At 38.7% G+C, this 15,681-nt stretch overlaps 1 protein-coding gene across 1 annotated transcript; it reads left to right on the top strand.

Moving 5' to 3' along the window:
* The first annotated feature begins 10 nt into the window (after positions 1-10).
* On the top strand, positions 11-15,116 carry LOC130920916 (ras-related protein Rab-3D-like). Its single transcript, XM_057844460.1, has 6 exons — positions 11-777; positions 1,796-1,974; positions 9,234-9,467; positions 13,335-13,453; positions 13,529-13,653; positions 14,567-15,116. The coding sequence occupies exons 3-6, from the start codon at positions 9,234-9,236 to the stop codon at positions 14,752-14,754; spliced, it is 666 nt and encodes a 221-aa protein (XP_057700443.1). The 5' UTR covers positions 11-777; positions 1,796-1,974; the 3' UTR covers positions 14,755-15,116.
* Positions 15,117-15,681: the final 565 nt, after the last annotated feature.

Genomic DNA, 15,681 nt, shown 5'->3' with positions numbered 1-15,681 from the left:
ACCCACCACGAATAGTCATCCAAAGCCTTTGTAGTCAATTATAAGTTTCAAGTGTTAAGTTTCGGACCTAGTTTGAATTCCCATTAAGAGTTTTAAATTAGTTTAATGGGACACTGAGATATTTGTAAATGATGAGAGCTTGTTTGTATAGCCTGTTCATATTCAAGTTTTCCAACCCCCTACCCCAACTGATGTAACATGCTCAGAGCCTGTGAAGAGTATGTGTGTTATAGTGTTATATGCCACATTGCATAGATTTTTTTAAATTATATTTTTTCCGCCTTGCATAGAATTGCTGTGATGTCAACCAGTATTACACACTACACATAACTTTGGGTTTGATTTGATGGGGATTTGCAGTTGGTTAGAATAAAACCTCATTCCCTTTTTTTTTTTCTTTGATAAAGATTTATGTGGGGGAATTTAGCTCAGAGATATTTTTTGTGTCGTTCATACATACTGTATGTATCTTTAAAACAAAAACAAAAAAAAGTTGAGCTGATGTTGTGTTGTAACAGCTGTTTTCTGGCATAACTGTTTTTGGGATAATTTTGAAAAGACTTTTTATTAAAGACCGAGTGTTAATGTTTACTGTGTTTTACAGGCAGTCTCAGTGCCAATTAAAAACAAAATTGGTTTTCAGCATGTCAACTGCGTCCTCTGCTCCACAGCTGTCGTTTTTCCTCCCTAATGGTCTTCTCGCTCAATTTAGATTCCCAAGAAGGCCTCACAGCAACAAGGGCCCACCGGAGCAGTTTATCAGAGGTCGACAATACAGTGAGTGCACTGGAAATTATCTGCTATGGAAATGCTTTAAATGAATGCATGACTGCTTCCTTCAGGCTTTTAACATCTTCGCTCGAGTTATGTGTGCTAAATGAAAATGTCAAAATAAGGAATCAGCTGCCGAGTTGCGTAAGGGACCGATTTTAACTGCGGGTCATGAGTTTATATACACGTGTAGTCCAGCTGTTTAGGAAACCGCTGCCGGAACCTTGTTTGAACCCAATTTCAAAATAATGACTGCATCGGAAGAAACAGTGGCTTCAAAGACAACCCCTAGCATAAATTACCATCATGTAAAAGACAGTTTTCAAGGTATTAAAGAATATAAATCGTGAGTTTCTAGATCTGTGACAATGGTGTGCACGCACATTCACACTGATAAGACTCGAGTACACATGCATGTAATAATGAGTATTAATGAAGTAATCGGAAGGGCAAAGAATTTGGGGTGCTCATATTTGATGGATTAAAATTGTACCAACATTGATAAAATGTCTGCCCCAATGTCAGGCGACTTCTGGGAAATACTGACCCCCCCCCCCCCCCCCCCCCCGAACTACAAATCAGATGAAATTCAGATTATCATTTGTAAAAATGTGTTTTTATAATTATTTTAACACAAGATTCTCTCCGTTGGGATGGACATGAGAAGGGTATTGAAAGTCATAAAGAATCATATTTGGAAAAATAAGCTATATATGTACCAGCAACTGCTTTTCACAATATTGTTAGCATTACAAGATTAAAAAAAAGAATGCATTATTGTTATTAAAATAGAATTTAATTATAAAACAATGCATTATTATATAGGACTATATTATGTGAGTAGAATAAACAAATAGAAAACTTATGTGCAAAACAACTCGTGGGAAGAAAACCCTCTCTGTGAAATCATTCATAGTTACTACGTTTCAAGTCATCAAAACAAAATGCTAACTGCTGTAGTCCACCACTTTATTTGTAACTTTAGCGTTTATTCGAGTTTTCAAACGATTTCTCCCAATTTCAGTCGCAATCTTACTTCGAAAAGCAAGACCGGAAACGCTCCGTCTCCACACCCGTAATTGATGGCTCAGCAATGTGGTCGTCCAGGGGCCGTCAACACATGCACAGATCCGGGAGCGACGCACACCGATTCCCCCCAACAGAAGGCGGAGGACGACGCATGACGGAGGGAGTGAACTGAAGGTACCAACGGCGTGCTAAAAAGAAAGAAAAAATGCTTGTTGAACATGAAAACATACTCATGTTGAATCCGAGTTGACCAACTTTTACTAATGTCAAAATGCGCATGGGGGATTGAATTCTCCGTCAACAGGTGTGATGTCCCCATATGACCGCACTTATACACCTCTAACACCATGTCAACATCTTATTATCATAATTGGTGACAAACTCGAGGCCCGCGGGTCAGAACACCAGCCCTCAGCGGCAACTGGCTGCAAAAACTTTGCCACCAAATTTCCTTGATTTATAAACTAGCCATGAAAATGTTATAAACCAATTCGGGGGGCAATAAAGGCAGAGTTTTTTTAAAGGTTCCCAATCAGTACTTAAGTAGAGACGAAAGTGAATTTTCCCTGGCCTGTAGTCACACGCCTAGTCCAAACCTGGTGTATCTCATCCTGGGATTTAATTAAACACAAGAGCAGAGGTCCTCAAATACAAATCTTGAAGGTCCACAATTATTTTTTTCATACAAGCATGGGTCCATTTATTAATGTCGGTCAAGTACAAGGCAGGTCGAAGGTGGTAAAGGTGGTTTTCTTTTGACCAAACAAAAATACAGTGCACATTCTAATTACCGTATTGGCCTGAATATAAGACTGTTTTTTGCATTGAAATAAGACTGAAAAAGAGGGGGTCGTCTTATAGTCGCGGTCTAGACATTATACCTATTCACGATGCTAGATGACACCAGACATCATTGATGCGATGTTCTGTTATGACAGATCTCAGCTACTTTCCCCATTCACGACGCTAGATGGCGCCAGATATCATTAAAGCGATGTTCTGTCATAACAGATCTCAGCTACTATTTTAACCAGTTTGAATTATTTTATTGCAATGTTTTTCCTTATTCAGAGTTGTTTCAAGACTACAGTTACAGTTAGACTTCACTTTGATGGTTAATGAAGTTATTGCAATTTTTTGCAATGTAAATAAACCAATAAATTGTTGGTTTATTCACATTTTAAAAACCAGAAGCCATTCATTTACGAATGTGATTTCATTTTAGTTTACATATTTAAATGTTCAGATATTAAGATTTGAATGAGGCAAAATAACATGCTTTTTTTCTGAAATATATTATAATCATTTTTTCTGATGTACTGTAATCATTTTCTGTATAAAAATGTGGTGTTCAAAAAGTCTTTTTTTCAAACTTGAGCTTTGAAAAAGATGGGGTCGTCTTATAATCAGGGCTGTCTTATATTCGGGCCAATAGGGTAAATAAAAATAAATTAACAAAACATTTTCTTGACTTAAAATATAAATACAAAAATACCATGCAAGTACAATGTGTACACATGAGCACGGAATAATTGACTAGATCTGTCATTCAGGTGCAAACAATAACTATTGACAGTACATTTTGTAACCAAACACTGCTGGACAAAAAAGAAAACGTGCAAGTAGTACAGTACATGTTCACATCAGAGGTTGCGCTAGACTTTATCGTTGTCTGTCATTGTGACTGACAGGGTCATAAAAATCCGGTCATAATCTATTTTTACCCGTCACTTAAATTTTAAAAATGATGATAATGACATTGTGGTGACCCTTTGTTTGGCATAATTCACCTTCCGTACTTGTGTGTCCATTTGGCCGAGCGCGTTACCGGTGTAGGTTCAAGCGCCTACACCGGCTACGACAGTCACGTGACAGAAACACTTCAGAGCCGCGCGCGGTCCCCTCACTATCCAATCGCTCTCGCTATATGATTGGCCGAAGAGTCGAAATGCTCTCGCGTGAAATGCCTGTTTAAAAATGTTCCCGTTGTTACTTCTTGCGTTCGCTTATAAGTGCCCATTTAAAAAGGAAAAACGATGGATGATACTACACACAGAGCGTATTATTAACAAATGTTAAAGTTGTATAATCATATAGCGAGAATAAGAAACATCACTGAGGCCCCAGTAAGTAGGTAGCCTACCATATGTAGCATATGGAACAATGAAATTAACAGTTCACCTGCTGTGGCCTGAACGTAGTCTCACACTTTCCTCCTGGTGCGCATGGACTTGAATTGCGTGCCCGCTTACGCAGTCCTTGTTTTTTCACCTCTTTTATCAACACCATCGTCGTTTTGGGGCTTTTTGAAGAAACTTCGGACACTCAGTTGCCTTGACATTTTTTCAGAGTAAGGCCAACGACGTCATGCATCAAGAGAGACAATAGCTAATTAATATGCTCACTCGCCACCCTGTGGTCTGGGGTGTGAATTGCAACCGGTCAAAATGTCGGATGGACTTCAGTTTTTTCCGTCACCGTTTTAAAAAATCGGTCAACGACGGAAAATATTCGGTTAACGCGACCCCTGGTTCACATGTACAGAACATAAATGACAAGCTTTGTCATTAAGGTGCAAACAATAATTATTGACAGTAATTTTAACTGTAAAACACTGCTCAATGAGAGAAATGGCATTTGGGGGTCACAAAGCTGTTTACTCACATCATTAGCCAGTACTTCAGTGCACCTTGTGGTTGATGAATCTGAAAGTGAGATTTGTTTGACTTTTGTTGTAATTTCCTCCTTTTTCTTTTCATTCGAACATTGCTGCCATCAATTCAGTCATACGCTCTTTTATTATTTCTCCATCAGAGAACGGCTTCTTATGTTTGGCCAACACCAACGACACTCTGAGTGAGCACTCTGTTGCAATTTGTTGTTGTGTCACTGATTTAAGAATAACCTTCCTTTACTCTTGATATGACTGCTTCTTCCTGTTAATTTCTTGCCTTCTCAATTCTGATATAGGAGGAAACTTCTCTTCAAAAGAGCTGTGCTCTTTAACATAATGGCGTTTCACATTATCACTTTTTATCAGAGCAACTTTCTTGAAGCATATTAAGCACAGAGATTTGGGACTTGCAGTTAGTAAAATGGACTTTTCTTCTCTTGGTCAACTTTGAGCATGCCATTTTGTTAGATTGGGTCTTCTACGAATAGCATGTAAACAAACTGATTGCAAAATGCCGGGTGCGACTCGTGTTTCACACTGCTGCGGTCCGTCCACTCTAGCTAGCTAGCAGCATGCAGGCTCTCTCAGCCAATCAGCTCATCGTTGTCTTAGAGATGATAACAGAAGTGGGAATATGGAAGATATTTGACTAAAAATGAAACAGAATTTAATGATAGAATAGTAGCGCATAGCGATAGATCGGCGATTCATACAAATAATATATGTTTAAAGTATTTTTTCTAGGTCCACAGAGAGGTGTGCCGTGGTCCGGTCATGGACCGCAGTCCACTAATTGAGGACCCCGGCACTAGAGCGATACAAATACAAACTCATAGGATGCAACTGAAGCAATAAATATGCCGTTATTAGTGTTTTTAATTATAAAGAAATTCACACTGTTGAAATCTCTTTCAACTTGCCTTCATAATTTTCTAAAAAGAAAACAAACTGTTGATGTAAAGAGGTTTTAAATTTACAGTACTGGTGTTTCATTTAAAATGAATTCTGATCTGTTCACCCCCATTTTCACAGGGTTGGCAACTGTTGGACAAAACCTTGAGCAATGAAAAAATGTCACTAGTTTTGCCACAGTCTCGTTTTGACTTGGTACAAAACAATCAACGGTCAAAGAGGGAAGCGATCTCTCAAAGAGCACACCGCAAGCGCCCAAGGTGTGCTCAGGAAGCGCGCACCCATTTCATTGGTCTCCCAGTGGTCTCTCAGCAGTCCTTCAGTGAACGGCAAGCAGTTTGGGGAGAGATTACCGCGGTGATGAGAAGTGCAGCAAAAGGAGCTATTTTTCATTCTCTCTGGCTGCTTTCTGCGAGCTGGTGTACTTTTTTACATTCTGCTTAAGAAATAAAATTGTACTGATTGGACCCATTTATTTGGAAGAAACCAGACTGATCAACGACACATTCTCAATCACAAAATTTATTTAAAAAAAACAAAGAAGAAAACACTAGTATTGCATTTTTTTTAATCCACCAAGTCCCATTCAAAAGTTAAGTATCTCGCAAATATATGTTGGCTCTAGTTTGCTATCTATATATTTAATAAGTTATTTGTTTAATTCTTGTCAAATGTTATTTCGCCTACACTGAAAAGAAAGGAGGATCTGAAGTGCAACCCGATGTGGGCACGTGATAGTTCAGCCATCAAACTCTGAAATGGAAAGTGCTGATGAACACCTTTTATCTCCGAAGACATACACGGAAATGACTTTTTTGAGGCTTTAGGAGATCGTTGAGAAATCAGCTTTTTGATCTCTTAATGGTCGCCCTACGATCTCCGTGCTGTGTAAAGGGGGCCTTACCATCTACGAAGGCTAAACAGAACATAAGCATACGTTTTGTCTTTAGTTTCCTGACTGCACCCAATTTAAACCAGTAAACCAAGGTACCCACCAAACCGTGATTTTCATTGTTCCATTACACCTCTTATATTCATACATTCACAACATGTTGTTCCAGAATAACTTGTAACCATCCCCCTAGGAACAACAATAACTACAATGGGACCCCTGAACTAAATCCTTTACAAATTATGTTCCCCCCACCAATTTGTGTGTGCATCTGTCTGAGGGTGTGTGTTGCTGAGCCAGTCCCTCTTTATGTTGGCGGGAGCGGTCATGCTGATCAGATCCCCAGAGAGTGAGAGAGCAAGGCAGGTGGGCGGACGTGAGGATGACTGCATGCTTCAGCATCCTGATGATGCTACGAGACTGTGAATGGCTGAAGATGAACGAGTGGGTGATGATAGATGAGACGTGCTGGGCTTAGCATCGACCGGCGCCTTAAGTTTGGAGAAATGACCAACAGGAGTCTCTGGTGACGGATAGAAAGGGACGGAGGGAGAAGGGAGTGGGCAGGGCACTGGCCAGGTCATGATTCATGCCTGTGGTGTGACAAGCCAAGATGGAGTGTTTTTAAAGCAACACTTCCATTTAGCATTTACTCGGCTATTACCCAGGGGATAGATTTCTGACTTGTGAGCGTTAACTTGAATTGCCTAGCAGCCGGGATCCTTTACTGTGACATCACTGCCCTTTACACACTTCCCTCACATCTCACAAGAAAGCAAAAAGAGACTTAAACATAGTTGTTCTGTTCAAGTATTTATTTTCAACATACAAGTTATCAGACAGAAGTAGGTCTGCATTCAATCAATGTTGACATATCGCCGCTTAATAGGGAGTAAGTCGAGGATAACCACACCAGGTGCCAAGGTAGTGTACTATATGAACCGTGCCTTTTTGTAGCAAAACTGAATATCTGCTTTAAAGCTAAAGCCAAAAACTAATTTTAGCTTTCAGCATAACACACCATGCAGGCAGGAACATTTTTTGGCAAGACATAGGCGGGACCTAAATCCAATGGACCTACTGCAAAGCTCCCTTGTAAAACTGACAACCCAAGGCTCCGTCATATTCTCTCAGTTGCAGTGACTGAACGAACGATTAATGGATGATGGCGGGAGTTCACATTTTGGAATTTGCACAACCACAGCTGGCAATACACCTGTTTTTTTTTCTTTTCTTTTTTCTAAATGAATTCACTGTAGAAGCAGACAGAGAGGGCTCCAGTATGCATTGGAGCGGTATGTCAATGGTATTAAAGTTGACAGAGAGGAGACCATGATTATAATCGAGGTGAAATGCTACCACTCGCAACTTAAAAATGAGGAACCCTACAGGCCGAATATCTATCTAGCTATAAAGTTAGCTACTCAGTAACATTATGTCATTTTTTCTGTCCGATTTTACTCCCAAAGATTTTGTGGCGATGAAGAAGTAGTGTTTTACATTCAGTTGGATTCTCAATATTATCCAGTGGTGCTAGATAAACAACTTACATCATAAACATATATGTGCAACATGAATACGACGTGAATAAATGATCAACGCTGAGAGAGCAGCATGCAGTTGAGTTGACCGCAGCCACATGCTAGGTGTGTTTGAGGACAACTTTCCTTTGTGTGCGTCCTTGACCAAATGTAAGTTGTTTTTGTTTTTTAATAGAAAGTTGATGGTGTTTACTTTGGACTTTCACTGCTGGGGTCCTGACAGATTAGTTATATTTTATTCTATTTGTGTAGTGACAGGCTGGTAAACAAGTAGGCAGTCAAGTGGTAGCAAACTAACGTTAATAGTTAAGTCTACATTTCTACTACATGCTATCAAATATATTATTTTTATACAAATCGACCATTAACTTATCTTTGAGCAAGCATAAGTGTCCTTGGGTGACTGTCTTGACATTCAATTGTTTATGTGGTCGATGGCAGAACCTTATCCATAGCTTGCATTTGGCGAGCTTGATTTTAAGCTTTGAAAAAGGCACAAAAAAAATCCTCCCCCTAATTTTTTTAGGGTATCTGGTGTTTGAATTACAGGTACCTCACGCACAGTGTTAAACCATCGAGTTTTTGCAATTTTAAAGATAGCAAAAAGATGTTTTAAGTCACGACCACACAGTATATTACTATGCAACGCTACTGCTGGTGCTCGACTTTTGTGATTTGCGGGCATGGTTTTGCGATAGCTCCATTGGAAATCTGGTTAGGTGACATGAAGGGCGGTTTCACTCAAGAAATGCCCTCATTTGGACACGCTTTCCCAAAATGAGCATTTTGGTAGACTCGCGCCTTTTCTAATGATGGGGCCTCCAAACATACGTTATGTTCAGTTTTCAGACACTGTGTTCTGATTTTATTACTTTTGTTGGCTTTATTTTATACAGGCCAGCCTCGGACTTGAGTAACACCTCGATGGAGGTTGTGTCGACATGAACAGCTTATGCACAGTAGGTGGTCATAGGAAGTAAATTTCAGTGAATACATGTACATTGAAAGGTGCACACCAGGCAAGAAAAGTACAGGAAGATTAGAGCACCAATGAGAGAGTTTAGCCCTTTTTTTTTTTTTTTTTTTTTAAATTTAAAAACTTTTTTTTTTAGGTGTATATAAAAACTTAGTGGACAACACATCATGCAGGCGTCTCTTATTCAAATAAGTTATTAATTATAAACAAATAAAATGAGACAAATGAATTGCCAAAAGTCTGCGAAGGATGTGATGACTCTGTACAGCTCTGACCCACATGGGAAAAAGATAAGTAACGCCTTTCCTTGTAAATAGCTTGTGATAACATGTTTGTACTATTGCTACAGGTTACTGCACACATCCTTCAGCTGTATCCTGATGAAGATTATTGCATTACCTGATCAGCACCTTTCCTCTTCGTCTCCTACGTTGACAGATGGCATCAGCCAAAGATTCGGGACAAGGCCAAGAAGATAGGGACCCGGCTAACCTAAACTTCGACTACATGTTCAAGCTCCTGATCATTGGGAACAGCAGCGTGGGGAAGACGTCATTCCTTTTCCGCTACACAGACGACTCATTTACATCAGCATTTGTCAGCACAGTGGGCATCGACTTTAAAGTAAAGACCATCTACAGAAACAACAAGCGTATCAAGCTACAGATCTGGGTGAGGCAAAACAGCATATTTTTTACTTGTTTGTGGTACTACCAAATCCACTGTGTACATGATGTGTTATTAAGTGTTTAGAAAACATGATTATGGAAGCATCTTGTCATCAAATGAAGCATGTCCATTCCTAAAAAGTCGTGACCCTTGCTTGGTTAAGTCCTTAAAACCCCAATAATACTTTTTTGGCTGGAAGAGCCGTGTTTGCTCTCCGCAGACACCAACAACTAAAGGCTTGCAAACAGTGTTTCCTTCCACATTCCATTCAAACAAATCTGCTCTTAGAAAATGCTGAGAGTGAAAAACCAACGTCCAATATCCATAATGTTTTGTGAGTAGTGTATATTCTATAAGTTAAAAATTATACTATAAAAACTCTGTATTGTTAATGCAGCCACATTTACATTTTATTTGTGTTAATTATTTTACAAGTACATTGAATATTCTTATTTCTGTAGCCCTGGAAAGCTGCTTGGGTTGCTTAAATGACTGTGCACAGAGCACTTAAAGTCTTATTTATGTATTTTTATTTGTCTTTACACTCGCTAATCTTTGTGTTCACACCCTTGGAGCTTTACTGGAGTTATGATCTCGCTATGAATATTTAAAAGAAACCTGAAGCAACATAACGTAGGCACAAGATCTCCCCAATGCACTGTGGAGATGCACTCTTGCAATTCACTCTGTTGGCAATGAAAGACAATAAAAATACAGTGCAACATTACCAAATACAAAATATGGTGCGTTTAAAGACATACCGTAAATGCAAAAATAAAATTAAAAACAAAAAAGCAGCTGCATGATGTACAATTTATTTGATACAAGTTTAAAAACATTTATTTAAAAACTTTTTCAATAAACTCAGAAACCTGTACCATTTCTGTGCGCACCAATTAATCTTGTTTATACATACTTAAAATTCACCACATAAAAAACATTCTAGCCAAGTTTGGAAATAAATTCAGTGCAAGCTGAATGCATATACACAACCAGAGGTTGGTAGTTATGCGTTACATATACTTCATTACATTTACTTGAGTAACTGTTTGAGAAAAATGTACTTCTAAAAGTAGTTTTACTAAGCTATACTTTTTACTTTAGTAGATTTGTGAAGAAAAAACACTACTTTTACTTTGCTACTTTGGGCTACACAAGAGTCATTACATTTTTCCTCTTTATTCAACATTGAACATTCAACATATTTATTTTTTTGCCGGTAACGCTAAGATGAGCTCTAGCAATTTCACCAATGAGACGTCGCAACAATAATCACATGACTCCATTATACCAATCAGACGCAAGCTTGCCGTTCTATGTTCACACCAGCCTGTTCAATCATGTGGTGCCTTTAAAGCACCGTAAAAAATAAAGAATTTGACATAGAGCGTTGCCCTCAACATAACTCAAAAGCACAGATTCAAGCAACCCCACCCCCCACCCCCCCGTTTTTATTTGGCACCGATTGACCATGGAAAAACGGAGATATGATACTTTCAATTTCATAATATAAATTATGAAGGAACTATTCACTATCCAAACTAGGAACTATTTTCTCTACCACAGGGCACTCATGTTCTTTGGAAGAATAATACTTCATTTATGTATTTTTTTTTTACCCTCTCGTCAGAATTCAATGATTTTTTTTTCTCTGTGTGTGTGTGTGTGTGTGTATTTCTTTGGCTTAATGTGTTATATAATGGGTTATTGTACAGTATCATTATAATGAGAGTTTATATAGATAACTGTACTCAGAAAAAAACACCATCGTTAAAAAAAAATAAAAAATGTAAGCAGTTACTCACAATGTTACTCATTACTTGAGTATTCTTTTCATCAAATGCTTTTTTACTTGAGTACATTTTTTGGACGACTACTTTCACTTGAGTAATATTATTTTGAAGTAATGCTACTCTTACTTGAGTAAACGTTATGGCTACGCTACCCACCTCTGTACACAACATCCAAATTGCTTCAGATGAATCATGCCACTGTTGTGCCATCTCATATCTTGACTGTGAGCTCAAAATTACGATTTGCTTATACATTTAGAACAGCTATAAAATGTCCGATAAACCTGAGATTATTGACGAGCTAACTATTGAAATCATGCAAACCATCAAAATGAGAATTTTGTTTTACTCCTTTGCAGCCCTACCTAGTGAATGTGTGAATTTATACACAAACATAAATGCTGCTTTTTCTCACTTAAAAAAAAAAAAGAAAAAATCATTATCGTACTTCATTAAAACACAAAGTACATTTTCTGACTTTCTTCTGTTAACATCATTCATTTTGTATTCGCTGTATTTCTTTGTTTTTGTTGTGGCTCTAATAGTTCATACTCATCAAAGACACAAAGAAAATAAAAGGAAAAGGATCATAATATCACCCCCCCCCCCCCCCCCCAAAAAAAAATGGACATCAAAATAAGTTTTAAAAAATAAGTGAAAACATTAAGCCTCCAGCAGAGCTGAAATTTGAAACAATTCAAGCGAACTCTGCCGGCGCAGAGTTCATATTGTTACTATTGTGCAGTGGCTAATATAAATAACACAACAGGGAAAAGAGTTTTGACGGATAATAAATCAATAAAATTGTTAGGGAAAAAAGTATAGCCTCTTAAATGCCAGGGCTATAAATTGTCTTAAGCCAATAAAAAACTGAGGTTAAACGGTGCTAGTGTGTAGCCCAGAGGTTTTAAAGCCATTGTCGCGCACTTTCCCCTCAGTTCGGTTTGGCATCCGCCTGGCTGCCGTGCTTTTGGCATCAAGTCATTTCTCACGCGGCCGCGTTAATGCTAGTTGATGTTTAACACGCTCCCCAGACAGTACACTTCATGAAATATGCATGGGTTTGTGCGGGCGGGGGCCGACTGTGCTTACGATGCAGCCCGACACCCACCAGGACAAGACCCGACTCACTCACAGCACTCCTGTGAGATGAAAGCAATACATCCTCTTGGTTGTTTTTCCCTCCCCCCTAGTTGGAATGTATTCTGCTAGTAAGCATTCTGCTCACATCAGGAGCAATGATCAAATTCGGTTACAATGGCTTCCACGGGACCACTGAAACCACTCATTTTTCGTTACATTCCGCACTGCAACATTAGCATTACTTTTCATAATGGAACCTCATATTAAATTCATCTGTTTAAGTCTGCTGTGCCTCCACGTGAAGTGTTATATGATGATTCAAGTTCCTCAGCAGACTCCACATAAAGAAGACAAATAACACACCTTCACTACTGTTGTGCTCTGGGGGAAAAAAATGCAGACTGTATCCTGGTGTGCTTTGGGTGGTGCAACACTGTCTCCTGTTTGATGGGATTTACTTCTGTCCAAAGTCAATAATTCACTCTACCTTACGGCTATCGCCCAGGCTACCATGTCAGTTTTTTCTTGGCCTGCCAACTTCCTTTTGAGAATTTTCTATTATTTATCTACTTGGGAGGATAAAAATATTTGTAGCGAACAACACTACGTAAAACTAAAACCACACTGGTAAACATCCCTGCTATTTTAAAGTAACTTTAATGCATCGACGCATTCTTTACTTTGGCAATTTGGAAAGTGTTGGCAAAACATTACAGGACAGTTGAAATTCAAAGTTCATATAAGGCTTTAAACGGGTATATTTTTTAGTTAAAAGCAGATGTTTTACAATGGCAAATTGTGGATGATTGTGGTAAATGTGACAATCTCTAGTACTCAAGTTCAATTTTACACTCTGGAGGTTGGCCCTTGGCTAGGTAATAAAATATCTTGTTAACTTGTGATCCGAATGAAAATGAGCATAAATGAAATAATTGTAAGTACATATTTTCCCAATTCTAATTTAGTTTCTGAAAGGCACCTTTGTTTTTTCCAGGACACAGCGGGTCAGGAACGCTACCGCACCATCACCACAGCTTACTACAGAGGAGCCATGGGCTTCCTTCTTATATATGACATTACAAGCCAGGAGTCCTTCGTGGCAGTACAAGACTGGTAATCATTTTGTAGTTTAGGTGGGACGAGGACTTTGTAACAGGAACGGAGCCATGCGTGTTTTTTGTTTCCCAGGGGAACACAAATCAAGACATACTCGTGGGATAATGCCCAGGTGGTGCTTGTTGGCAATAAGTTGGACTTGGAGGAAGAAAGGAAGGTCCCCACTGAAGAGGCTCAGAGACTCGCTACAGAGCTAGGTTAGAACAGAAAAACTTTCAAGTCGAACTCACTGATAGTCTGAGGAAACTTGCTGCTAATGGTGTTGCTGTGTGACTGACTTATGGTTCCAGAGGTTTGTATTATTGTTCAGCAATCAGAGATGTGTGTTAAAATAGTTATAAAAAAAAAAATCTAAAAATCCGAACAGCAAGTGTTTATAGCTGACATACTAGCAGACTGCCACAAACAATTATTTTGATCATCGGTGATATTTTCACTTTTAGTTAACTAATCAGCTCATAAACAGTAAATAAGTGTTGTTTTCGTCAACGATGACAATAACGAAAATATTTCGTCAACAAACAATTTTTTTCATGACGATGACGTCACGATGATGCGCTGAAAAGGTGTCTTGGGAGACAAAAACATAACGAGATGGATGCCAGTTGTCATCTGACGACACGAGAACAAAATGAAAATTTGCCATAGTTTCCGTCATGAAAATTCACAATGTGTGACATTGCCTTATTGTATGTGTAGTTAGAACGCACTTAGCAGTGTTTGGTCGTGTCGCTGCTTTTTTCACTATATTTTGCTCGACGTCATTTACATTTAAACTGATCAGGCCCTAAATGGCAGTTTAGATTAATTTCCTGTCAAATGCACAGCCCTAATGGACATTATTTTAACTACTTACAGCAAAGCACACATTTCTTGTCTTGTCATGGTGACCTGTGAAGTCAAGTTGCCAACTCCTGCCCTGCACTTGTGTTGTTCCTGTGACATTTTACAACAATAAGACATGTAGAAACTAACTTCTCAGAAGCGGCACGAGAACCACAAACCAGATTGAAACCCTCGATCACGCATATGCGGGAGTCAAAAACACAAGTTCAAATGCTAACGTGCTATCATTTTGTGTGTTCCTCAATCTTTCCTTGCCACTAATAGGATTCCAGTTCTTTGAGGCCAGCGCGAAAGAATGCATCAACGTGAAGCAGGTTTTTGACAAGATAGTGGATGTCATCTGCGATAAGATGAACGAAAGCATCAACAGTGACACCTCACCGTTGGCCAATCACAAGGCAGCTTTCCTGAAGGACACGCCCGACGGCATCCAGAGGGGTTGCGCATGCTGATGCTGACAGTCATAATACTATGCTTGTCAAGCTATCCTCCTTATTTTAATATGACTGTTACACTGAAATGCCAAAGAGCTACTTAGAGAACACGTGCCTTTCGTCTTATTACTACTTATTTATCACTTATGAGTATGTGTGAAAGGAGGCACCTGTTGCAGGCAGACACATGGACCAAACCTGAGAGCAGTAAGGATCATAGTTCTTATGTTATACTACCCTCTTGTGGTTGTCTTAGAAGTTGCATATCTGCCATGTCAAGATACTGCGGAAGGTTACTGCTGAAATTGAAATGGTTTTGAAATTATTATTGTTTTTTTTTTTTTTTTTTTTTTGTTTTTTTTGGGGGGGGTAAGTAAATTGTTAATGGCAAGACAATATTGTTTAGTACTTTTCATTTTAGTCCTCAAAGTGGTCAAAGGCAATTAGCAGTGTGCCTGATGCTATGTCTGGAATAAAATACTGAGTATCTGCTTATTACTGTTTTTGTGTTTTCCTTTGCACTACAAGTACAGTAATAATATTTGTTACCTAAACAACTGAGCCTTTGGGGATTTGACCTCAATACTGTACAGGTAGTCCCCGGGTTACGATGTACTCTACTTTCGTGATTTTGACTACGACGAGGGAGTCTCGTCCGCCATTTTGTCTCCAGTCGATTTTTTTTTTTTTTTTGTCACAAGTCTCATAAAGAGTACCTTCATGTACCTCATAGTATCTTATTTTTTACTTTCTTAATATTATGTGTTCTGCCTAACTCATCGCAGAGGTTGCGCTAGACATTTTCGTTGTCTGTCATTTTGACTGACAGGGTCATAAAAATCCGGTCATAGTCTATTTTTACCCGTCACTTAAATTTTTAAAATGATAATGATGACATATTCAATAGTATTTAGTTTTCATTCATTTTTAATTAATATTGTAACG

Source organism: Corythoichthys intestinalis, chromosome 8 (assembly GCF_030265065.1).
Source record: "Corythoichthys intestinalis isolate RoL2023-P3 chromosome 8, ASM3026506v1, whole genome shotgun sequence".
Taxonomy (NCBI): Eukaryota; Metazoa; Chordata; class Actinopteri; order Syngnathiformes; family Syngnathidae; genus Corythoichthys; species Corythoichthys intestinalis.
This window is presented reverse-complemented; position numbering and strand designations above follow the sequence as displayed.